The 26,865-nt window shown below is 37.3% G+C and overlaps 2 protein-coding genes across 3 annotated transcripts; one reads left to right on the forward strand and one right to left on the reverse strand.

The window, feature by feature from the left end:
- Positions 1-472: 472 nt before the first annotated feature.
- LOC120073685 (protein FAR1-RELATED SEQUENCE 8-like) lies at positions 473-3,744 on the reverse strand. The gene is made up of 2 exons (XM_039026488.1): positions 3,565-3,744; positions 473-1,243 (listed from the first exon to the last, which is right to left on the reverse strand). The coding sequence occupies exons 1-2, from the start codon at positions 3,742-3,744 to the stop codon at positions 473-475; spliced, it is 951 nt and encodes a 316-aa protein (XP_038882416.1).
- LOC120074055 (dihydroneopterin aldolase 2-like) lies at positions 3,389-21,746 on the forward strand. 2 transcript variants are annotated; one of them, XM_039027042.1, is made up of 4 exons: positions 3,389-3,753; positions 20,003-20,109; positions 20,295-20,546; positions 21,396-21,746. In XM_039027042.1, exons 3-4 carry the CDS (start codon positions 20,302-20,304, stop codon positions 21,598-21,600), a joined length of 450 nt encoding a protein of 149 aa, XP_038882970.1. In that variant the 5' UTR covers positions 3,389-3,753; positions 20,003-20,109; positions 20,295-20,301; the 3' UTR covers positions 21,601-21,746. The 2 variants fall into 2 exon arrangements, with proteins under 2 accessions (XP_038882970.1, XP_038882969.1); XM_039027041.1 differs by lacking the exon at positions 20,003-20,109 and having other exon boundaries at positions 3,391-3,753.
- Positions 21,747-26,865: the final 5,119 nt, after the last annotated feature.

Consider the following 26,865-nt stretch of genomic DNA (forward strand, 5'->3'; position numbering starts at 1 on the left):
AGTGTCCAAGTGGTCATATAGGTTCAGCATACACAACCAACATTGCATCAATAGAGTATACCCGAGAACAAAGAGAGGTAGGATCAATATTCCGACCCTGCATGCAGCAATGGCGTGTGAACAAGGGATTTCATAATAATCAAACTTGCGATAAGTGCATGTTCTTGCGTGAATATTGACACGGCCTCCAAACCTCCATCTGTCACCTCGAACTCATGTTGGTCAATTGGCTGAACTTCATGTCTGCTCGCTTTGTCTGCTGCGTCACAAATTATTGTCATCGCATAGTTCGACAGTCTTGACGTACTGTGATTGGTAACTGTCGTGCATCTTTTAACACTCCATTTATGCACTCAGCGAGATTTATTGTCATTTGATTGTATCTTTTATTACATTGGTACACCCTAGCCCACCGCTCAAGACCAATATCTTCTAGGTATTTACATGCACCTGGATACCTTGCAAATTGACTCTAATGGTACTTGAACACAAACTCACGACTTGCCTTGGCTGCTTTGTCGAAAATATCCAAAATATCTTTATTCTTAAAATTAACTAATAAATTAGCTTTCAAGTGATGGATGCAGATACCATGAAATGCTTCTGGGAAGACTGTGATAATTACCTTTTTTATGCTAGGGTGTCTATCTGATACGATAACCACATCATGAACTTGTCCAATTGCACATATTAATTGCTGAAGGAACCACACCCAAGATTCATTAGTTTCTCCACTAGATATACCGAATGTGACTGGGTATATTTGATTATTTCCATCGACCCCAGTTGCAAGCAGGAGTTTACCACTATATTTACCCCTTAAATGTGTTCCACCTACAATTAAAATAGGGCGAATGCAGTTTAGAAACCCCCTAATGGAAGCATTAAGAGCCATAAAGACGTGCTTGAAATATTTATCTTCCTGTAGATCATATTTAAATGCTGAACCAGAATTTTCAATTTGTAAGGCTTCACCAAATTTAGATAACTTCTTATACGATTCTTTTGGTGACCCCCAAACAAGCACTAACGCTTCTTCCCTTACCCTCCATACCTTGTCATAACTTAAACTCACACCATACTCTTGTTTTATATCCTTCACAATGTCCTTCGGTTTATATGAACGACTAATATCTTCAAACTTCGACGAAATTAAATGACCGAGAACCCAACTAGAAGCTTGTCTATGATCGTTAGTCAATATTTCATTTCTATATGTGTGGATATTGCCATACTTAGAGATCTTAAATATTTCACAATTTTTCAATTTAACGGCTCAAAGTCTCCATTTGCACTATTCAACTAAGCATATAACTTTGTATAATGTTGTGGTCGACTTCTTCACCCTAAACTGAAAGTTACCTCTAATTGCTAACATAGATAACCGCATCTTTAAATCATTCTTAGATATAAATATGTCACCAACTTGCACATCTTCAGAAGAATAAGACTGACCTAGCATGGTGATTGTGCTACTAGAAAGATGTGATAAGTCACGACCCGTTGCATGTGAGGAGCCTCCGTAGTCTTCGATCGTTCGTTCTTCTGCATGAAATGTATAGTGGGTATTAATCTTGGGTTCCTCTCCATCGTCCTTCTCCCTCTAAGACCAATCATTGAAATATTGACCTTGGTCTACACCATCCCCTAAATTATGAGTCGCCAAATTACTAGGCGATGAAGTAAGTGATGGGTTAAAATATGTGGGGAAAATTTGACTATCCAACTCCATCTTCCACTATATTGGCCTAGATGTTGAAGGGATTTCTTCAGTTCGTCGGACATATGAATTTTTTGATGAAATTCTTGGTTTGTTAAACACTTTGGAAGCATGGATACGTAAAGAGGTATTACTGAGACCTCTTCCCATGTAAGGAATGTGTGTAGATTTTCATCATTCTGAATTACAAATGCAAGGGCTTTGGATCTCAATTGAAGTATACATCTTATAACAAGATTATACTCATCTGACATTATACCACTTATCTTATAAACTTCGATTAGGAATTCATTATAGGTCGTGCCCAACTCAATGTCAAACCCCCGCAACTATCCTCCATCGTAATCCTTTTCCCTTTCATTCCAAACGCCACTGAAACAAATCCAAACGCGAGGCATTTTCCTACATTTTATATAAAAAAAAGTATTAATATAATGCAGTTAAATAAAAACAAAACAAAACAAAAACAAAAAAAGAACAAACAAACATGATTATGTTTTTTGGCCTAGTGGTCCACCCGGCCAGATCCACCACCGGGCCAAAAAATAGAATCATGTTTTTTTGTGTGCGCCCGGCCGGGTTAAGATTGACTCTATCGGGCCTAGACTCGAGGATGACCTGGTGAAGCCCGATTGGGTAACCCGGTGAAGCACAACCGGAAATCAAACTTATTCCAACATTTATTTTGCTCCCGGTGAAGCCCGACCAGGTAATTTGAACTCATTTGCTTCCTACTCGATGAATACCCGGTGAAGCTCGACCGGATATCAAAATTATTCCAATATTTATTCATTTTCGATGAAGCTCGACCGGGTAATTTGAACTCATTTGCTTCCTACTTGGTGAAGCCCGACCGGGTTTAAAAAAATAATATTTTTTAATGTTTTTTTTAAATAAATTTATAAATAAATATCAAATGTAGGGCATTATTAAAATATATATATATATATANAAATATATATATATATATATATATATACTATCAACAAAGCAACCATAAATCAAACTCCAAAAATCAACCTCCAAAAATTTATAAATAAATATCAAATGCAGGGCATTGTCAATTTTTCCAGTAATTAGTGAACTATTGAGAATACATACAAAAGTGAAATACATACCTTCTTTCGATGGAGTACACAAAATTACAACTTAGTGAAATACAAGTTTTGGACTGACGAATTTCGTTCTAGAAACAATTTGATAAAAAGAACTTTTTGTGGGGTTGTAAAGAAATCAAATTTGGTGGAGAATTTGTTGTGAGAAAATTTTTTGGTTAAATTAATTTTAGGTGGAGAATGTGAATTAATTTGATAGGTTAGTGGTTGAAATTGAAAGTGGGAATTTAATAAGGGGCATAAGAGTAATTATACAACCAATAAATTTGATGGAGAATTTTTTGTGAGAAATTTTTTTTGTTAATGATTTTTGGATAAATTAATTTTAGGTGGAGAATGTGAATTAATTTGGTAGGTTGGTTGTAAGGGACATAAGAGTAATTATACAATCATGCTTAATCATTTTTATCATCAAAGGGTAAAAAAAAAACTTGTTTTCAAAAAATAGGTTAAAAAAACAAAATAGAAGTCCTAATGATTTTTTTTTTTTTAACTAAATGGCTGACATCGACCGAGATAGACGGAGATTAAAAAAAAAGAAGTTATTTCTAACCACTTCCCTTTTCTCATCCCTATTGTATTCGTCTCTTTCCCCACTTTCTGCTTTATCTCATTCTTCCATTGTTACTGCACAGGCACGCCACCAGGCAGTTAAGGCAGTTAAGGTGTTTTTGCTATTCCTTTTCTTCTCGTGTTTTTCACTCTCCAATCGGTAGCCACACACCAAACCCCAACTCTTTTCATCTTCCTCTCAATCTCGTGTAGTCTACAACCTTCTTCACGCCGTCTCCTCCTCAGCTCCAGCGGCTCAGTGTCGCCGCCGCCTCGCTGTCGTTCATAGCTGTTGCTTCTGTCGTCTTTCTTCCCCTCGTGCAGCCGTAGCGTCCCTTCTAGCGTGTTTTTACTCATTTTCTACTGGTATTCTCACAATCTCCTTCTATGTCTTTATTCTCATTTGAAAAACACAAATTAGGACTCGTCTATAGAAAGAATGAAGAAATTGTTAAAAGTTATCGACAATGTTCATGGTGAAATATGCATATTTTATAAAGTGGAAGGAAAGGAACCTTAAGGATTTTCCCTCTTGGCCACTTATATATATAGTATTGATATACATTTTATATATGGTATAAATATAGATTGTTTTGTATTTAAATCTATCAAAATTTTGATCCATGTATGATTTTCTTATGATTTTGATGCCTGCTTGATAACCATTGTGTGAATGAAGTGTTGGAGGCTTCTTGATAGGTCGATGCAATCTATGAAGTAGAATTTGACTTTCGGGGTGTGGGGTTTCTTTCCATACGTTCATTGAGGACATTCTACTAATAATGTTTGGGACTCTGGAATGAGAAAAATCCAGATGAGAATGAGACAGAGAAGTATTTGAGTTGAATGAAAATACACTATTTATTCAATCAGGGAGGGCTAGAAATTGGGAATTTAAGGTTACACAACAAATCCCTTTTGGCTAAGTAGTTGCAGCGTTTCACCCTTGAGCTTGAATCTTTGTGGCATAGGATTATTGCAAGCAAGATTGGCGCCCATCCCTTCGAATTGTTGTCAAAAGGGGTTAGAGGCACACATTGGGAATCTCTAGGAAGATATTTCTTTTGAGCTCCCTTGCTTCTTCCATCTTGTTTGTTATGTCGTGGGAGGAGACACAAAAATGTATTTCTAGGAAGATCAATGGGTGGGGGGGATAGACCTCTTTGCTTTGCATTTATACCATTTATTTTCCCTTAGAAGTCATGTGGTCTCTGAATTCTTGACTTGTCAGGCATCTATGAATCTTTCTGCTTTGGTTTTCGTAGTTCATTGTCCGATAGGGAAACGACAGAGATTGCCTCTCTTTTTTCTTTGCTTGAGGAGGTTATTTTTAGGCGTGGGAAAAGGGATGCTTGTGGTTGCGGTCCTAATCCTTTAAAGGGTTTCTCATGTAAATCCTTCTTTAGGTGATTGTTAGATAATTCTCCTGCTAGTGAGTTGGTCTTTGATGTGTCGTGGAGGATTAAAAAGTCGTCAAGTTCTTTGCACGGCTAGTTTTTTACTTGGCCGTGTAAATGCTTTTGATAGGCTTTCGAGGAATATGCCCTTGTTAATGGGCCTTTTTTTGTTGTATTCCCTGTCTGAAGGTGGAGAAAGACGTGGATGACATTTTTGGGAGCGATTAGTTTGTGAGGTCTCTGTGGAATTGCTTCTTTTAGGAGTTTGATATTGTGATAGCTCGACAACAATATGAAAATGTATGCCTTCGTTCTGGTTCTTCCATCTGCCTTTTAGCGGGACATGTGGTTTGCAAGGGTGTGATTTTTATGGAACTGTTGGGAGAGAGGAACAACATCGTGTCTAGAGCTCTGGGTAGGACCCCGATGACATACTGACATTTGGTCCTTGGTGAGATTTTATGTTTCTTTTTGGGCTTTGGTTTCAAAGACTTTTTTCTTTCAAAGTTCCTGAGGTTTGGAAAATAGTTCTAAAAGGTCCTTGAGTTAAATTTGGGGTAGGACTCGCAAAAAATGCTCTCTCCTCTCTTCTACATTCTTCCATTCCTCCGACCAAAATCTATACGTCTGGCCTCCATTTCCCCTTCTTTCAACTAACCTTCACTCTTATCCCTCCTTCCAGCCTTTTTCGTCCTTACCCTCATCCATTTTACCAAATATTTTTTCAGATTGTCAAGAGTTTCATTTCATCATCAGAAGATGGAAATCAAGAGTTGCTGCATTAGAGATTCTTATTATTGTATTTGGTAAGAGGAAAATGGTTTCTTCTTGGAAGATAAAAAGTTTAAGCGGAAGATTTTCATATCCTTTTCTTCTTTACAATGGCTTGAAGCTAGTTTAATGGAGACCCATGAAGGATTTCTTCCAAAAGGAAATAAAAAATGATTGTGAAGTGATTCGGCTTGCAAAATTTCGGAATCAAGCGAGCTGTTTCTTAGAATGTGCAGTTTGGCCGTCTACTGGAGGAAGAAAATACCTTCATGTCCCTGTTGGAATCGATAAAAAAAGGTTGGTTGGTTGTCCCGGTTGGAATTGATAAAAAAGGTTGGTTGGTTTTTTGGGATATGGTTAGAGATTTTCTTTTGGAGTTAGATAATATTCATGCCCATTTTCGTTCCAAAGATGCAATGGCTGTCTTCAAGGATTCAAAGGCTGTTGAAGTTGAAGATTTGGAGAACCCTGAAGGTGCCTTTTTAGAAGAAAAAAGGGCAAGGTCTTTTGTTGATGTGCTTTGACAACTTGTTTCTCACATTATGTCTCCAGCAAATTATTCGTCTTTTTGGGTAAAGGAATCTGAGGTGCTGGATTTGAATCTGAACTCCTTACTTGTGGTTTCAAGACTTTTTGCTCTCTACTCGTGGAGGGAGGTTAAAGAGTCTTTGGAAGAATTTTTGCAGTCACAAGTCTTTATCAATCCTTTTATGGATGATAAGGCCTTGATTAAAGTGAAGAAAGACTTAGATCCTTGTTTGAAAATTGGTAAATGGAAGCTAATTGGACGATTGCATCTAAAGTTGGATCATTGGTCAAATCATGTTCATGCTAAACCAGAATTTTTAAAGTGTTATGGAGGTTGGGTTCGCATAAGAAATCTCCCTTTAACTTATTGGAAGAGCTCCATATTTGTTGCAATTGGACAGCAATTGGGTGGTTTGTTAAGTATCTCTTCACAAACACTTAATTGTTTGGATTGTACTTGAGCAATTATTAAAGTAGAAAGGAATATTTGTGGCTTCATCCCAGTTTCTTTGGTTATTAAGGATTTCAATCTTGGTGATTTTTCTATTAATTTTGAAGCATTGGACTCTTGGGATTCCCAGGACATGAATTCTCTGAGTTTAGATTACCTATTGGATTTTGCTTTCACAAATTCCATTGATCAAGAAAGATTTCTTCAAGGTTTGGAAGATGAAGAGTTTGTTGTAGAAGCCTGAGTAAGCAACATTAATCAATTGAATTTCTCTCTTAACGTGGAAGGTGAAAAGTCAGATAATTTTCTTATGGAAGAAGGTGAAAAGGCAGGCTTTTCTCAAGATTTGGAAGAGGAAAAAGCAAATCTTATTCAAGGATTGGAAGAGGAATAGTTAGACTTCAGTTTTGATGTGAATAATAGAAATGATGTGCCCAATGCTTCATTTTTCGAGAAAGAGAAAGTGGTTGAGGTCTCTATAGATGTTGTTGAGATAATTGAAGAATCGGTAGGTGTGGAAACTCACTTTCTCTCACCATTTAATAAATTGTGTTTTGCAACCAATGCGCCTTCCTCGGATAAAAGAAATGTTGTTGGGAAAGCCTCGACTTTTGGAGAAGAAATCAAAGAGTCAGCAGCAGTGGAAGGTGAATTGGGTTTTGTCGAAGGTGATGCTGTTTTCTCTCTCCAGATATTAATTTGGTTGACACTCCCAAGGCTTCCTTCTTTGCAAATGACGTTCCGGTTGAAGGAAGGCACGAATTAATTGCTAGAGGACTTCAACCATCCTCATTTAATGCCCATCAATCCTCCTTGGATAGTAATAGCGAAATTTTGTAACAGGGAATTCCGCCAGCCTCTAACTCTCTTCATAATCTTTCTTTAGTTCATATTTGTGATCAAGAAAGGGCATAGGATTTGGCTGCTTTGGAAGATGGAAAGGCAGATTGGAAAGAGAAAGATAAAGAAAAGAATTCAGGTTGTTCAACTCCAACATTTCCTTATCATTATTCAAGGAAAAAATACTCCCCAAATTTCTCCAACATTTGTAGATTGAACTATGATGCTTTAGAACTTGGGTGTGTGACGGCTCCAGTTCCAGGTATTTCTTCTAAATAAAAAAGACTGGGGCCTCCAATTTCGGTGAAACCTTCATTGGTGTTCTCTCAGCCAACATTAAAGTTTGAAAATTCTTCAGTTCAATTTAGAAGGTACATCCCTTGCATTTCTCCTCCAAAAAGTCCTCCTCCAATTGATTCCACAGCAAGTGTTAGTAGTGAAGAAGAGGATTTTGAATCTCATTTGTCAGTGCCAGAGACTCAATTCTTCGAAGATCATTTTGAGAAAGCAGTGAATGGCCTTTTTCAAGATTCAGCTGGAAAGAAGGGGCTGATTTCAAAGTCAGCAAGTTTCATCCCCGTGTCTCCACAAATTCCATTTAACCTCAGATCAATTATAGAAATTTGTGATATTTGTTGAAAAAGAGAGAGGGAAAAGAACTCAAGGTTTACGTGGAAAATCCTAGATAGGGGAGAAAAAACTACGATAGAGACTGATTTTTTATTATTGATTGATACACAAAGTACAAGAGAACAGGCCAAATAAATAGACAATGGGAAGCCCTAGGGTACGTAAAATTACTAAAATACCCCTAGGGTAACAAGCTATTTTTCGACACTCCCCCTCAAGTTGGGGCGTAAATATCAATAAGGCCCAACTTGCTGACACAATAATCAAGGCCTTGTTTGAGTAAACCCCTTTGTGAGCACATCTGCAATTTGCTAATTTGAGGGAACACAAGGAATGCATATACTTCCATTGGCTAGTCTTTCCTTGATGAAATGCATGTCAATCTCAACGTGTTTTGTTCTGTCGTGCTGAATTGGATTATTTGCAATACTTATTGCTGCCTGATTGTCACAAAACAGTTTCATTGGGAGCTCGCTACCTTGATGAAGATCTGACAACACTTTCATCAACCAGATTTCTTCACATATCCCTAAACTCATGGCTCGATACTCAGCCTCAGTGCTACTTATGGCCACAACTCCCTATTTCTTGCTTCTCCAAGTCACTAGATTACCCCAGACAAATGTGCAATACCCAGATGTTGACTTTCTATCAACAATAGACTCTACCCAATCAGAATCAGTGTAAGCTTCAATGCAATGTTTATCAGACTTCTTGAACATTAACCCCTTACCAGGTGTTCCCTTCAAATATCGTAGGATGCGTTCAACCGCTGTCATGTGTTCCTCATAAGGAGCCTGCATAAACTGACTAACAATACTAACTACGTATGATATATCGGGTCTCGTGTGAGATAAGTAGATCAATTTTCCAACTAACTACTGATACCTTTCTTTGTTGACAGGGACACTGTTACCTGTATTACTAAGCTTTGAATTATATTCAACTGGGTGTCAGCAAGTTTGCACCCAGTCATTCTTGTTTCCTTTAGGAGATCGATAGTGTATTTCCGTTGGGACACTGAAATCCCATCCTTTGATCGAGCTACTTCCATTCCGAGGAAATATCTCAACTTCCCAAGGTCTTTAATCTCAAATTCTTTGACCATTTTTACGTTAAGTCTCACAATTTCATCATCATCATCACTAGAAAGCACAATATCGTCAACATACACAATAAGAACTGCAACCTTCCCTGAAATTGACTTCTTTGTAAACAGTGTGTGATCTGAGTGCCTTTGGGTATATCCTTGTCCTTTGACAAAGGTGGTAAATCTGTCAAACGAAGCCCTCGGAGACTGTTTCAACCCATATAGCGACTTCCTCAGTCGGCATACCAGGTGTTTGAATTGATCTTCAAATCTAGGGGGAGGACTCATGTAGACTTCCTCCTCAAGTTCCCCATTGAGAAATGCATTCTTTACATCCAGTTGATGCAGGGGCCAATCTTTGTTCACTGCAACTGACAATAATACCCGGATAGTATTGAGCTTAGCTACAGGAGAGAATGTCTCGAAGTAATCCACACCAAAGGTTTGAGTAAAGCCTTTGGCAACCAACCTGGCCTTGTATCGGTCAATCATTCCATCAGACTTATACTTTATAGTAAAGACCCATTTGCACCCAACTGTCTTGTGCCCTTTGGTTAGGGTCACCTGATCCCACGTTCTGTTTTTCTCAAGTGCCCTCATCTCCTCCATGACAGCAGCCTTCCACTTAGGAGTTTCCATTGCAACCTGTATGCTACTCGGTACCATCCCTGTATCTAGACTGTTGGTAAAGGTCCTAAACTCGGGTGACAGGTTACTGTATGTCATGTAACTATGCATAGGGTACTTTGTACATGACCGAGTGCCATTCTTCAAGGCTGTCGGAAGATCGAGGGATGCATCATGCTCTTCCATACTGTTAGGTTTCCCACTGTGATCGATAGTCTCCTCAGCCTGGGTTTCACCTTCAGAGGTCCCCTTAAAATCATCATCTCTAGTATCATTCACATTTTCCAGAACTGTTTCCTGATCACCGTTCACCGTTGTCTCTCCATTTTCTATGGTGGTGCTATCAGCACCTTTTCCCCCTTTTTCCTCTTTGCAACCGTTAGTCTCAGCACAAGTATCAATATCATTAATTTCAGGAATACACGTACCTGATGCCGGGTGTAACTCATGGACTGGAGTTGGAGATGTGACAGGTGGCGCTGTTTCCTTCCTAAGATTCTTCCTATAGTATGTTATCCATGGGACTTGATTGATAGGGAGGACAAGGTTGACATGTTTGGGAATCGAAGGTGACTCTAAGGGAACTGCATACGTGGACCAGTTAGCCTCTTCACTAGAGTTTTCCCCCTGAAGATGGCTAACGGGAAAGAATGGTTGATCCTCGAGGAATCCATGGAAACAAAATATTTGCGAGATGACAGGTGGTAACATTTATACACACGCTGATGGAGCGGATACCCAACAAAGACACATTTTTTAGCACGGGGGGTAAATTTCGTGTGGTTTGGACCATGAGAATGAACAAAGGCAACATAGCCAAATACTCGAAGCGAAACATCTGAGATTAAACGAGTAGTTAGGTAAGACTCTTTCAAATAATCTAACGGATTTTGAAAGTTGAGGACTCGGGAGGGCATTCGGTTGATTAAGTGAGCGGCAGTAAGAATAGCATCCCCCATAGGTAAGATGGGAGTGATGTGGATAGCATTAAGGAACGGGAAACTTCCACCAAATGACGATTTTTCCTCTTGGCTACCCCATTTTGCTGGGGAGTGTACGCACACGAACTTTGGTGGATAATCCCCTTAGAGGTAAGGAAGTCCTGGAAGGAGGCGTTAAAGAATTCCTACCCATTGTCACTTCTCAAAATACCAATCTTAGCATTAAATTGGGTTTCCACAATAGCATAGAATTGCTGGAATACAAACGACACCTCGGACTTATCAGTGAGAAGAAAGACCCAAGTAAGTCGAGTGTGATTGTCTATAAAGGTGACAAACCAACGTTTCCCTGTTGTGGTTGGTGTGGGACCCCAAACATCACTATGAACTAAGGTGAAGGGTCTGGATGGTTTGTAGGGCTGAGAGTAAAAGGAGACACGACTCTGTTTGGCACGAATACAAACATCACAGTTTAAAGAAGATATATTAATATTGCGAAATAAATGCGGAAACAAATATTTCATGTATTGAAAATTTGGATGTCCTAAGCGATAATGCTATAACAAAAGTCATTCTCAGAAGTAGAAAAATTTAAAGAAACGAGACTAGTCCTATAATCATTCTTAGAGGAAGCATCATCAATCAGGAAGTAGAGCCCCCTATTGTGCCGGACAATGTCAATCATCGTCCCTGAGCTCAGATTCTGAAATAAAACAGCGTCGGTGAAAAAACTGCCTGACAACTCAGATCTCTTGTAATTTTACTAATAGATAATAAATTATATGATATCTTAGGAACATGCAATACATCCCGCAGTACCAAACCCTCAAATGGAGACAAATGTCCTTTCCTTGCAACAGGTGCAAATAACCCATCTGCGATTCTAATCCGTTCATTACTGACATTCGGACAGTATGAAAGAAATTGATCAGATGAGCCAGTAAGATGATCTGTAGCCCCTGAGTCAACAATCCAGGGTTTTTTACCGTTAATACTAATAAGGCCAAAATACTGAATAGTACCTGACTGTGTGATGGCACTGACCCCAACTGTACTCAGGTTGGTCTTACTGTCTGCTGGGGATTGGTGCTAAGGATTCTCATTCGCCGAGTCACTCATAAGGGCACGCCCAGGGGTTGATTTGTCATGTGACTGGCGACGTTTACTGTTCAGGGGTCGTCTGTGTAGCTTCCAACACTTGTCTTTTGTATGCCACGACTTTTTACAATGCTCACAGACAGGAGTGGGCTTCTTATCGCCGTCAGAGCTGGAGGACTTAGTGGCAAAGGCAACATCAGTAGAGGTAATTATTGGGTTATTCATTGCACTTGATTTGTCTTCCTCCCGACGTATTTTTGAGTAAACTTCCATGAGAGAGGGTGTAGGACGTTGCCCCAGAATCCAACTCCGAACGGCATCGAACTTCGAATTTAGCCCAGCAAGGAAGTCATAGACACGATCAGCTTCCTCAATTTTTGCATATTGAGCTCCATCATGCGCACACTTCCAGACTATTTCCCTACACAAATCCATCTCTTACCACAAAAGGGACATTTTATTGAAATAGGACGTTACGTCCATAGTTCCTTACTTGCATTCGTGAGCCTGTTTCCGTAACGTATAGAGTCGGGATACATTCTGCCTCTTTGAATAAAGTTATTGCACAACATCCCAAATATCTTTGGCAGTTGCAGCATAGAGTAACGGTCTGCCAATTTGGGGTTCCATACTATTAATCAGAACAGATCTCCACAGCGAGTCTTCCTCTTTCCAGATCCATTCTTGAGGGTCTTCTGGTACAGGCTTAGGTATCTCTCCAGTCAAGTACCCAAATTTATGACGTCCTTCCAAGGCCATTATGATGGATTAAGACCAAGAAAAATAGTTCTGACCATTCAGCTTTTCTCCAGTAATAAATCCTGCAGAATTTCCCATGGATCCAGAAAGAATATTTGTAGTGAGTAAAATAGGAAAAGAATTTATCGGGTTCTCAGAACATATTGGTATGTTGGTAGAGAATTCTGGTTGGACTGGTTGAGAGTTCGTCCCAAGAACCATTCTGAAATCTGCAATTTGCTATTGGAGATGGGCAAAACGTCGTTGGAGATCATTCGGGCTATGAGCCATTGTAGTGGTTGGAATACCTTGATCCCCTATGGACCCTCGGCCCAAATTTAGGGAACTGAAGCTGGTTGCTGGATTGAAAGTTGAACCAGTCGGCTGCTGGGTTGAAGAGCTCATCACCGTGCGATAAGGGTGTACATAGTCCGAGTTGGGCCGGGTTGGAAGATTCTTGTGGACCAACCCAAAAATTCGGGTTGGCTAATAATGAACCCTATTAGTTCTTTTTTGGAGAATTGACCGCCAGTGCACTCGGGAAGGAGACCAACGCACACGGATTGGCCGAACTCAAGGGCTGCATCGTTTGCACGTGGGATGATTTGACCAATTGAGGCGCCACGGAATGGGTCAGTTGTTGCACTGGGTTCACCGCTGACTATTGCGCCGCTGGATGCCTCTGGATCGCCGTGACTTGCTGGATCAGTCCAGCTGGAGCCAAGCGGCTAGAGTTGAGTCGGCTAGGGTTGAGATCGGACACCGATTGGAGGATTTTGGGCAGTGCGGCTTGGAGATACTGTTCAATGGTTTCTTGTATGGCTGTGGTGATGTCGGCATTTACGGCTCCACCAGTTCCAATGGAGGTTGTTGATGGAGACTCTGGTCTATTCTCATCGATGATGGCTAGGGTTTTGTCACCATGCTCTGATACCATGTTGAAAAAGAGAGGGAAAAGAACTCAAGGTTTATGTGGAAAACCCTAGATCAGGGAGAAAAAACCACGATAGAGACTAATTTTTTATTATTGATTGATACACACAGTACAAGAGAACAGGCCAAATAAATAGACGATGGGAAGCCCTAAGGTACATAAAATTACTAAAATACCCCTAGGGTAACAAGCTATTTTTCGACAATATTCAACTAGGGGAATAGTTCCCTCTTTGTTTGAAGTTAAGCTTTGGTTTCTCTGGTGTTTTGTTATCCCTTTGGAGTATTTGGCAGCTTTAATGTCTCAAGAAGGAAGCCTTTTCAGCCTTGTTTTTCTTCAGCATGGAGGTCTTGGCTTAGAAATTCTATTTTTTAGCATGAGGTGGTTTCCAGCCTCGTTTAATCCCTTTGGGCGGTGATTGCTTCTTTTTTAATTGTTTTGGTTTGTTCGAGTTGATCTTGTTAGAAATAAGGGGCTTTGTTGATAGTTTATAATCCCGAGGATATTTTAGTATTTTACTTTACCCTAAGTTTATTTCCTTTTTTGTATTAGGGCTTGCTAGAGCTTATAAATATGGCTTCTCTTGTAACTTTCATTTTATGTTAAAATATTAAAAAAAGACTCTCTATCGTGGTTTTTTCTCCCTGTTCTACGGTTTTTCACGTAAACTTAGTGTTCTCTTTTTTCTATCTTTTAACATGGTATCAGAGCGTGGTGACAAAACCTAGTCACCATCGGCGAAAACCAACCGGTGCAAGACAATCTTAGTTCTGCACCAGCCTAGCTTCCTCCATAGCTGTTGATGGGGCGTTCGACCAACGTCGCCAATACCGTCATTGCTACTGCCGTCCAAGCCGCCGTTGATTGGTATCTTCAGTCCTTGCATATCTGTCCAACACCAGCGTCGTTGCAACCCTTTGATGGCAACCCTAGTGTCACTACCTTTTTTCACAATGCCGCTAGCGTTCCTCCCTTGTTACCGAGTGCCGCCACTGCCTATCCCTCCAACCTTGCTGCCAGTAGCTGAAACATACACCTTGAAGCCAAGATTGGTGTCTTCTGCCTACCACAGAGGTAAATCCCCTGCCGTGGCAACAAGCCCCTTACAATTGCCAGGAATCCCCGGCTCCTTTCCCTTCCAGCCACAAGCAACCTACTTGCAGCCGCCGGGCCTTCCTCATCGCGCGTCGCCTAGTTATGAACATCAAGATTCGATTGGTTTATCTCTGTAATAGTTCAACAACAGTTTGGCTAATCTTCAGGCAATTTTCAGCAACAAATCGCTGCTCTTGGGGCAGCCCTAGGTGCTTCCACAAACTTAAATTATAGTACAGTGAATTCTGACATTCCCTTCGGTCTACTGATGTATCCACAGAATCCGGTAACCTCTTTCCTTGCTTTAACTACTACAAAACTATTTGTCTAGGTCAATGGGAAATTCCTCAGGGTTAATTGTAGAAGAAAAGTTGAATGGTTAGAATTATTTCTCCTAGTCTCAGTCCATTAAAATGGCTCTTGAGGGGTGTCACAAGTTTGGGTATCTAACTGGTGACATACCAAGACCTAGGCCAGGGGATCCTCAGGAGCACATTTGAAAAGGAGAAGACTCCCTAGTTCGATCACTGTTGATTAATAGTATGGAACCTTAGATAAGGAAACCGTTGTTGTATGTTGCGATTGCGTGAGATATCTGGGATGCAGTTCAAAAATATATTCTAAGAGGTAGAATACATCTTGTCCTTACACTTTACGTAAATAGGCTCACGAGTGTAAACAGGGGACAATGGGTGTCACTTCATACTTTAACAAATTGTCCCTAATCTGGTAGGAGATGAACCTGTGTCATGAAATTATTTGGGATTGTCCTTGTGGAGGTGTCCAGTATTTCAAGATTGAGGAAGTCGATCTTGTTTATGATTTCCTAGCTGGTTTGAACTCCAAGTTTGATGTAGTGCGAGGCCATATACTGGGACAGAGACCTATACTTTCTCTTATGGAAGTGAGCTCTGAGGTTCATCTAGAGGAAGACAGAGTCAGTGCTATGAACATCACGATTGTATCTTCTGCTGATTCTGCTGTTTTCAATGTGAAATTATTTGGTTCTGATAGTGACAAGCAAAATGGTAAACAGCCTCGAATGTGTGAACATGACAAGAAACCCTGGCATACGTAAGATCTGGAAGTTACATAGTAGACCACCGAATGGCAGAAGACGTCCTCCAAATGACAAGCCCAATCTTGGTCGGGCTCTTATGAGTGAATCTGTGAGTGCCTCCCAGTCACAACCTCCGGTGAACTGCCAAAGTGACCCTGGTGTCTCTTCTCTTGGGGCCGTTGCTCAATCAGGTACTTCTCAATCCTTAAGTCTCCTCAACATAAATGGTAAGAAACCACACATACTTGATTCAGGAGCTACAGATCATTTGATTGGATTTTCTGATGATTTTCTATCATATCTTCCGAGTGCTAGTATGAAAAGATTCGGATTGTAGATGGGTCATTTGCTCCTATTGCGGGCAAGGGTCATATTTCTTCTTTTGATGGTTTAACTTTACAGAATGTGCTGCATGTACCCAAAATATCTTACAATTTACTATCTATTAGTAACGTAACTAGAGATTTGAATTGTCAAGTTGCATTCTCACTGGATAATGTTTTCTTTCAAAAGTTGAGCTCAGGGAAGACGATTGGCACTGCCCGGCACAATAGGGGACTCTATTTCCTTGATGATGACACTTCCTCTAGGAACTGTTATAGGACTAGTTTTTCGTCTTCTTATTTTTCAACTTCAGAAAAAGATTGTATGTCGTGACATTTTCGCCTTGGTCACCCAAATTTTCAATGTATGAAATATTTATTCTCATTTATTCAATAAAGTTGATGCCTCTACTCTGTCTTGTGATGTGTGCATTCGTGCAAAACAACATAAGGTCACTTTTCCGTCTCAACCTTACAAACCTTCTCATCCGTTCACCCTTATTCACAATGATGTTTGGAGTCCCTCGAGTATTACCACCTCTTCGGGGAAATGTTGGTTTATGACCTTTATTGATGATCACCTGTCTTGCATGATTTTTTCTCTTCACTGATAAATCTGAGGTTTCATTGATATTTCAACAATTTTACACTACTCAACACCAAAATTTTTGTAGTGATAATGGTCGTGAGTTCCTTAATCATACCCTTCATGATTTTCTGTCCTTTAAAGGCATTGTCCACCAAACCTTATGTGCCTATACCCCTCAACAGAATGGGGTGGCTGAAAGGAAAAATTGTCACCTCCACGAGGTTGCACGGTCTCTCATGTTATCTACTTCACTTCCATCTTACTTATGGGGAGGATGTAGTTCTGACTGCAGATCATCTTATTAATCGGATGCCTTTTCGCGTCCTCCAACTCCAAACCCCTCTTGAATGCCTCAAGGAGTCATATCCTACAACGTGGCTTATTCCTGATGTCCCTCTCCGGGTTTTTGGGTGCACTGCCTTTGTCCATAGTCATGGTCTTAACCAAATTAAGTTTACCCATCATGCTCAGCAATGTGTCTTCGTTGGGTATCCCCTTCACCAGCGAGGTTATAAATGCCTCCACCCTTGTTTCCGAAAATACTTCATCTCCATGGATGTAACGTTCCTTAACGACAAACCTTTCTTCCCCATTAGTCATCTTCATGGGGAGAGTACTAATGAAGAGACTAACTGGTCCACATCTTCAGTCTCTATTGACCTTCCTGAACTCCTTCCTGAACCCATCCCGAGTACCTATGACACTGTTCTACCCACTAAACAAGTCCCTTGGATAACTTACTATAGGAAGAATACCAGAAAGGAAATGGTGTCCCCTGTTGCTCTGTCGGCTCTAGTCCATGAATCTAAACCAATACAAGCTCAAGGTACTATTGGCCCTGATAATACTAACTTGTGTATTGAGGATGATATTGTTAATTTAGCTGAGAATGACAGGACTGATATGTTAGTTCCAGAGAATAACAGGACTGATATGTTATTCTCTGGAACAAGGTTGATATGTTAGTTCCAGATAATAACAGGGTTGCAAGCAGTGATGAGACTTTGACAGAAACACAAAAGGGTGAGACTTCTCCTCAGGTTGAAAAATGTAATCAAAATCCCATTACAGATGAGGATTCGGACAAACTGGGGGATTATGATATCTCTCTTGGCATGCCCATTGCATTGAGAAAAGGCACTAGGTCTTTGTACCAAGTATCCCATGCGTAGTTTTCTATCTTACAACAATCTGTCTTCTGAGTTCAGTGCGTTCACCGCCAGCCTTGATACAACAACAATACTGAAAAACATACATATGACTATGGAAATTCCTGAGTGGAAGACTGTCGTCATGGAAGAAATGAGAGCTCTTGAAAAGAACAATACATGGGAACTTGTAGCTCTTCCTAAAGGGCATAAAACAGTTGGGTGCAAATGGGTGTTCACTCTGAAGTATAAATTAGATGGAACTCTAGACAAATACAAGGTCAGACTTATAGTAAAAGAGTTTACTCAAACTTATGGAATATATTATTCGGAGACTTTCTCCCCTGTAGCGAAGTTAAATACGGTCCGGGTTCTTCTTTCTGTTGCAGTCAATAAAGATTGGCCTCTCCATCAACTTGATATAAAAAATGCATTTCTGAATGGTGGATTAGAAGAAGAGGTTTATATAAGTCATCCTCTACGTTTTGAAGCTCAGTTCGATCATCAGGTTTGTAAACTCAGGAAGTCTTTGTATGGTTTGAAATAGTCCCCGAGAGTGTGGTTCGACAGGTTTACTACCTTTGTTAAGTCACAAGGTTCCACTTAGGGACACTTTGATCACATGTTGTTTACAAAATGGTTAGTATCTGAGAAATTGTTGTTTTAATTGTGTATGTAGATGCTATTGTCTTGTCAGGAGATGATATTGCTGAGATCACCAGGCTAAAAAAGAAAATGGCTGACGAAATTGAGATCAAAGATCTAGGGAATCTAAAGTATTTCCTTGGAATGGAGGTGGCAAGATCAAGAGAAGGGATCTCTACCTCACAATGGAAATACACTCTTGACCTATGAAAAGAAACAGGTATGAGTGGATGTAGACTTGTTGACACTCCTATTGAATTCAATGCGAAACTGGGAGATTCTATTGACAAAGTTCCTGTTGATAAAGAGAGGTATTAGCATCTAGTGGGAAAGATGATTTACTTATCTCACACTAGACCATATATTTCCTTTGCTGTTATTGTTGTTAGTCAGTTTATGTAGGCACCCTACAAAGAACATATAGAAGCTGTGAATCGGATTCTGAGATATTTGAAAACCTCTCCGGGTAAAGGTTTGATGTTCAGGAAAACTGACAGGAAATTCATTGAGGCTTATACCGATTCTGATTGGGCAGGATCAATTATTGACAGAAAGTCTACCTCTGGATACTATACTTTTGTGTGGGGTAACCTAGTTACTTGGAGAAGTAAGAAGCAAAGTGTTGTTAGAAGCAGTGTTGAAGCTGAATACAGAGCTATGAGTTTGGGAATCTGTGAAGAAATCTGGTTAAAGAAAGTTCCGTCTGATCTTTACCAAGACAGTGTTTTACCTATGAAACTCTATTGTGATAATAAAACGGCTATAAGCATAGTCAATAATCCTGTACAACATGATAGAACGAAACATGTGGATCTATAAACACTTTATAAAAGAGGAACTGGACAATGGCACCTGGCAGTATCTATATTCCATATATTCTATATAGTCAACAAGTTGCTAATGTTCTCACCAAAGGGTTACTCAAGCAAAGTTTTGACTCATGTGTTAGCAAGTTGGATCTTATTGACATCTACGCCCCAACTTGAGGGGGAGTGTTAGAAATAAAGGGTTTTGTTGATAGTTTATAACCCTGAGGGTATTTTAGTATTTTACTTTTAGGTTTATTTCCTTGTTTGTATTAGGGCTTGCTAGAGCCTATAAATATGACTTCTCTTGTAACTTTTATTTTATATTAAAATAATAAAAAGAGACTCTTTATCGTGGTGTTTTCTCCCTATTCTAGGATTTTCCACGTAAACTTAGTGTTCTCTATTTTCTATCTTTTTAACAGTTCTTCAAAGCTTTCTTCTTCTTATCTTCTTTGGTAGAACTTTCAAGTTCAATTTTTGAGAGCCATAATGGTAGAAGCTCTTCAATTTGTTTCGGGCTTGTTTGAGTTAAAGGCATTTAGAATTGTGTTCATCTTGATATATGTGTTCATTTGGAATGTTTGTAATTTTTCTTTAAAATTTAATCTTTATGATGTAATTTGATTCTAGCCTTGTATTGGTAAGTTTATTGTTTTTATTTCTCTCATGTACTTTGAGCTTTTGACTCTTTCATTAATTCAATGAATAGTCTTGTTTCCGTTTTAAAAAAAAAAAAGAAAAAAGACTTTTGGTAATTATTCCCTCGATAACATTTTACTTAAGTGGAGTCACTTTCTTTAGTCCAGTTTTTGTATGCCCTAGTATTCTTTCATACTTTCTCAATAAAAGTAGTGGTTTATTTATCCAATGCACTTGATGGCATTGGTTTGATGCTTTGTAGGGTGATGAACTCTATGAAACCCAACCCAACCTAGAAACTAAGATTGGGTTTCTTCCGTCAATTGCTGCTGTATACAGAACTCAATTGCCCATATAAATTGGACCTTGGTGTGTGAGAAGACTTAACTTTTCTTTAAAATATTAGACCTTAGACTTTAGGTATTGAAAATTTTAATGAGGGGGTAGTTACTCTGCTTTTCTTTGGATAATTTGTTCTTTTTTTCTAATTTAGGTTATTTTTATATCTTGTTTGTTGAATCCTTAACTTTCTCTATTTTATGGCTTCATTTCAGTGGTCGTATGGATGATAATAAAGTTGACATTATTAGCACCTCAGTAGAAGCAAGTACAAACAATTTTAAAATAAAAAAGGGGGATAGACTCATATTAAGGGGTCTAAAGTTTCACGGTTATCATGGGGTGCATCTTAGTGAAAAGGAAACAGGACAAATGTTTTTGGTGGATGTGGATGCTTGGTTGGATCTCCGGGCAGCTGGAAAATCTGACGACTTGAATGATTCTGTAAGCTATACAGCAATTTATCGGTACGTACTTTATTCAAACCTCTTTTATTATGGTCTCGAATGTGATTCAATGGATTGTGTATTACTATATGTCTTTATCTGCATAGGATGTTATTTGTAGTTTTTAAGTTCCAGGTAATGTTACAATTATTTGATCACTACTCTTTCGCGTTTCTCAATGAAAGCGTTCAACAAATTGCTGTATTCTTGAATTTTGGCCATCTGAATTAAAGGTTGCATGGTGTACTTCAGAAATGTGGCTTTAGGATATAGGAAGCAGGCTATATAATGCATGAAAATATACTAAGTTAGAGTGACCATCCAAACACTAAGTCATACTGAATTTGTATAATAACATGTGGCATCAGTATCAGATATGTAATGCAATTCTAACCAGGATTTCTGCTTAAATGTTCAATTAGACTATAAATTAGACTAAGCTTCGGAGAGCATGCAATTCTGACTAATTGCATCAACACCAAGAACAATTTGCCCTTTTTATGTTTTACTCGTTCCATTTTCCTAAAGTCAGTTTTTGTGAGAACAAGAGTGACTTACAAGATTGGAGATTTTTGGGCCTTTTCTTATCTTTTATGGTTAGGCTAGATTCTATGAGTTAGTATTGCCAATATAAGGATAGCTTAACTGGTTAAGTCATAGTTCTTATCCTCCCCCGAAAGGTTAGACGTCTAAATACTCACCCCACATGTTGTTGAACTTAAAATATTGTGTCAACGCTTCTTGGATGTTTGTAGTCAATAATATGGTTTGCCTTTCAAGCAAAAACTTGTACAATCTAATGGACAATGATCTTCAACCAATAGCATGATATTACGTGTATTTCTGAGAGGCTTTAAACATTGAAAACAGCATAGCGAAGGAAATTATGACTGGACCATCACATGATCTTCTGGAATCAGTTGCAGAGGAAATTTCTTCAAAAATAATGATCGAGTACGATCGAATAACTGCAGTTCGAGTGAAAGTTGCGAAGCCTGATGTTGTTGTTGGCGGGCCCATTGACTACTTGGGTGTTGAAATTTTTAGATCTAGAGATAGAGACATGGCAATGTAACGTGCTTGTTAGTTCAACCTAATGTTGTACTTTGTTTTTTGGAAAGAAGCTTATGTGAAAGTGAAATAAAGTTCTTGTTAACATAATATTTGATTAATATGACCATTTGAGTTTTAGTTGTATTTTTACACTGGGATAAATAGTAATTTAGCTTTCAAGGATTTGGTGGGTTATTTCATATAGGGGTGTGCATCGGTTGGTCGGTCGGTGTCGGTTTTTCGAAAACCGACCAAAAAAATCGACGATTGGTCGGTTTTGTCTTTTTTTTGGTGCAAGTAAAGGCAAATTGAATAAAAATGAAAGATGAATTAATGAAGTGTTATTATAGGTTAACATAATTTTCAACTTTTTTAAGTTTAAATCAATCATTTTTTAATGAAAAGTTTAAATCAATCTTGTAATGAACTTGGAATTTAGGGAACATAAAAAAGAAAAATAAATCAATACTAAGGCAATACGCTTGGGCTTGGGTGATGGTAGTGGACTTACTTTTATTCTTATTTTTTAGAAAAAAAATAATATTTATATGTCGGTCGGTCGCTGTTTCAGAAATTTTTTAATATGAAAACCAACAATCAACCAATTGAATCCTAGCCTCGGTCGGATCGATTTTCGATGCCTTCATATTCACCCCTAATTCCATAAGCACATTTTTTATCTTTTAGCTTCTAATGTTCGGAATTTGTTTTAAATTTAGCCTTTATTATTAAAGATTAGGGCTCATGGTCTCCAAATTTTAAAATACTACGCTTTCATCTCTAGGGTTTAAGAAATGCTTGGCTTTAAAAAAGAGTTGAAAAACTTAGCATCAAATTTTAATGAAAATTGTTAGTTTTTTGTTTCAAGAACACCCTAAAATGTTCAAAGTTTTAATAAATGCTGTTAAACTTTAAAGAAAAGTTAAAAAATATCCTTATTGTTATATATGAATGGAGCTGGTTAGTTGAGATGTTTATTTTTGTCAAAGACCTTACTCAAACGGGGTGGGGATCGGGGAATGGGAAAGGAAGTGGGAGAAAAAAATCTCCAAAAGCTAAATGGGGATGGGGATAGAGAATGCATTCCCCATCCCCGTCCCCATCCCATTAGGCTTTTTCCTTATATTATTAATTTAATGTTATTTATTTATTTTTATGATATAAATATTATATTTAACTTTCAAGATTTATTGTTTGAGGGTCAAAATAATGAATATGTTAGAATTGGTGTAAAAAAAAAAGACATGTTTGAATTCTAATAAATTTAGATTTTGTATATGAATAATTTGATAGATAATTATTTCCTTAACTTGAAATTTTTGAGTAATTTCTCTTTAAATTCTAATTGTATATGTGGAACTAGGAGTGCAATAAGAAATCAAAAAATCGAACCAATTCAAACCGATCCACTGGTTTGGTTTGACTTTTTAATATAAAATTGGACATAATAGTTTGTATTTGGAGAAAACAAAAAAGTATTACTTCAGATCAAATTTTTATTTAAAAAACCAATCAAAATCGAACCGAACCGAAGGTATATATCCTTTAAATAAACTTTAACATTAGGTATCTTTTAATGTTTTAATTATTATGGTGCATATATATTTATTGTTTAGAAAAAAAAAAAACAATTGTTATGGAGTTTGCTATTTTTTTTAAAGAAAAAAATGCATAAAAAAAATAAAAATGTCAAAAACTAAGAACCAAACTGATAATAAATTGAATCAAATACAAACCAATCTATTGGTTTTGTTCTTTATTGGACTTCAGTTTAGATCTCTTCCTTATAAAACAATTGATTCTATTTGGTTCTTGGTTGACCCCATAACTGACAAAACCGAACAAACTATCACCCCTATGTGGAACTAATCATATAAAACTTAACCATTTAATTAAAATTTTTTCATAATAGTGATTTATGTTAATTGATTTTTTTAAAAAAAATCAAACAGGAAAAATTCCCCACGGGTAATTATCATTGAACCAAGAATGGCACCTCATTCAAAATTATCATTGAACTTTTAAAAGTTGCATTTACACCCTTTAATTCCTTTTTTAAAAAGTAAAAGAAAAAAAATGCCCTTTGCTTTAGTGTATAAATGGAAATCGTTTATCTACACTTCATTTCACCTTATTTTCTATATGTTCTTTTCTCTATTCCAATCTATGGTCTAACACTTCTTTATTTTCAGTCTCTTCTTTAATACTATCTTACTTGTAGAGATGAAGACTTTGTTGATTATTTTTACAATTTAAATTTGTTTATTTGTTTTGTTCAGTTAAGTAGGTTACCCACAAATCATATTGAGCATCTCTTAATTTGCATACGGATGTGTTGTGACCAAGAGGTTCGTAGTTCCAATTTCCTAACCCTTATTCAACTAAAAAAAGAAGTTATCCACAAGTGAGTATGATATTTTTTTTTCCGATCATTCATGTATTAGTGATTAATTTTCTGTTGAGTTTTAAGTGGAGATTTTTATTGTGTAATTTTGTGATTTTTTTTTGGAGATTTTATGTTTTCATTTAGAGTTTTAGATTCACCTTGGTTTACCGATAATTTTGGTATAAGAATTGGATAAATGGGGATAAATGAGTTTTTACATGAAGGGGAAAAAAAAAAAGGTATCTGCACGAGCTGTTTTTAACATATTCTTTTCCAACTCAATATAACTTCAAAGAAATTGACTATGCTAAAAGTTTTTGAAAAATTAAAGGTAGTATTAAAACTTTTGAAAGTTTAAGGATATTTTTTAAACAAAGTAAAATTCAAATGATATTTTCTATAATTTAAACCTTTTGGTTTTTGATAGTTAACTTAGTAACATAAAAATAAAATAAGTTATATGCAATTAATTAAAGGGTTTTTTTTTTCAAATATAGATAAATGAACCAAAATATTTACAAATATAGCAAAATATCATTGTCAATGATAGACACTGATAGACTACTATTATCTATCACTGATAAATACTAATAGATGTCTATCATTGATAGATGATGATATTTTGCTATATTTAATATATATTTTGCAAAATGAAAACGATTTTCATTTTATTTTTCAGTTGCGAAACTGAATGAAACTTCCCACTAACATATGGTTACGGAGAGGCGGCTCAAATATCCCATAATTGTTCAATTAAAAATAATAAATATAATCAATTTATTCAATAACATAATAGTTTAATATACATATAAACCATAGTGTTTTTCTCCCTTCACAAGAATATAAATCATATTTTATATCCATTTTCCTCCAATTAATGTAATCTCATACATAAAGTTTAATCAGATCATATATAATTAACCAGTTCAATCAATATCATATATAATCAAATTTCCTCTTGTCAATTTGAACACTTCAAAACTTAACCCAAAAGATGATTCTCAACTTAATCCATTAGAGCTACCAAGGGACCTTATGGACCCTATGGCTCGAAGCTCCAACAGTACGTGAATAGCTAAACTAAAACTCTTTAGCCACGAGATCCACCATCTGTTAACTGTCAGGCATTCACACTAAAACTGACAGCCTAACTCTTCTTAACCACAGATATATTTTCTGTGTCCATCGGATATTAACCAATCAATAGATTGAAACCCTTCACAAATTTTCTAAGTACAGTTGGACCAATTTACCGTTTTTCCCCTATAGTTACATCTAATCTTTAAGTACCACCGATCTCTCCTAATGAACAATACAACATAGTCCTACTATGTATGGATACCTCTCGAGCCATGAGAAGATGTGTGGCACCACATCGTTCAAGCCCCAGGATTAGTCCTTAAGGGAGCAATCTAATCTACTTACCCCTGCTTGGGGAAGAAAGTAAATCCATCTTGTGTAGCTGAGTTCCCAGCTCCCAAATCAAACGAATCCCAAAAGTGGTAAAAGTTTTGAGTCGCGACCTGGCCCACTCACACCCATCATACAATCAAATGATCGCCCTCAAAGGCATGAGTTCCCAACTCACTCAGGATTGAGGTCATGTTACTTATAGTCATCTTAGTGAAGTGAAGTCTCTGTCATGAAACGACGTTATATGAACGAGACGTTAATACTTTCGTGGTCAGGTCTTATACAAATTCTTTGGTATAGGACGCCTCCGCTACGCATGTCCGCCACATGAATGATTAAGAAATAGACCATCACTGTAGCAAGTCACAACATTTTAACTATTCCACAAAGTGGGCCACATCCGTAACGTTTACCGAGGATAAGTTTCCCTCCTACATCCATATACATACAGACCATTTTGGTATCACTTAAGACATGATCCGCTTGTATGTCTCCACATACATGCTTAAGTTACATAATGACAACCAGAGATTTTAGTTTAATTGTTTGTGTTTAAAGCAAATAAAACATCCAATGTTCAAAGACAAGTAGTGAAGAAATAATCAATATTATACATCACAAACGTTCGTACAAAACTGTGTTTACAAAACTACAGGACACGAGAATTTAGGGCATCATCCCCAACAGTTTGTTTAATTCCTTTCTATTTATGAGCTAATTTCTTAAGGGATTCGATCTATAGGATTCCTATAGATATCATGATTAGCCAGTGCAACCGCCCTCACTTTCTATTTCATTTGTTGAAACTTATGTCATCTTGTTATTTGAACTAATTGCTTTAAACCATACATGCCAACAAATGTCTTAATGCATGAGAAGGTTTAAGATATAATATGATCTCACAAAATAATATGACACTCAAAGCCTAGAGATAGGACATCACATGACTTCGGAGTTGAGCACACCGTAGAACCAAGAGATTGCATGAAATTATCTAAGATATAATTAGCTATAATAAATATAGGACTATAACTTTGGACTTCTAAAGAACACTTGAAAAGAAAGCTAAATAGAAGTTGTTATCGGTCCATGATGCTTTTAATGTTTTTTCTTTTTAACTCTAATATCTCTCTAAAGTTTTAATCTTATATGAATTTGGTACACTCTAACATGATTCAAAAAAAAAAAAAAAAAAAAAACTCTAATATCTCTCTATTTTTAACCTTATATGAATTTATCCCTTAACATAGTGCTTTGAATTAATAAAATCTCATGGCAAAATTTATAAAATAATAAACAAGCCTTAACCGTAAAAATTAAAAAAATAAAAAAGAAAAAAGAAAAAGAAGAAAAGAAAAGAAAAGAAGAAAAAAACAATTGTTTGAAATGGAGGTGGGCTAAGTGAAAATAATCTGTTCTTTCATATTTTTTTCTTGTTTTCAATTATAATAATACATACATACATACATATATAATATATTATATATA

The sequence above is a fragment of the Benincasa hispida genome, chromosome 3 (assembly GCF_009727055.1).
Source record: "Benincasa hispida cultivar B227 chromosome 3, ASM972705v1, whole genome shotgun sequence".
Lineage (NCBI taxonomy): Eukaryota > Viridiplantae > Streptophyta > Magnoliopsida > Cucurbitales > Cucurbitaceae > Benincasa > Benincasa hispida.

Bases quoted from the DNA above. Each gene is read 5' to 3' on its own strand.
- LOC120073685 (XM_039026488.1), bottom strand. From the start codon at position 3,744: ATGAGTAAAAACACGCTAGAAGGGACGCTACGGCTGCACGAGGGGAAG. The intron at 1,244-3,564 runs GTTTGGTGTGTG...GAAATATTTAAG, and splicing joins GGAAGATGAAAAGAGTTGGG to ATCTCTAAGTATGGCAATAT.
- LOC120074055 (XM_039027042.1), top strand. From the start codon at position 20,302: ATGGATGATAATAAAGTTGACATTATTAGCACCTCAGTAGAAGCAAGT. The intron at 20,547-21,395 runs GTACGTACTTTA...CATTGAAAACAG, and splicing joins AGCTATACAGCAATTTATCG to CATAGCGAAGGAAATTATGA.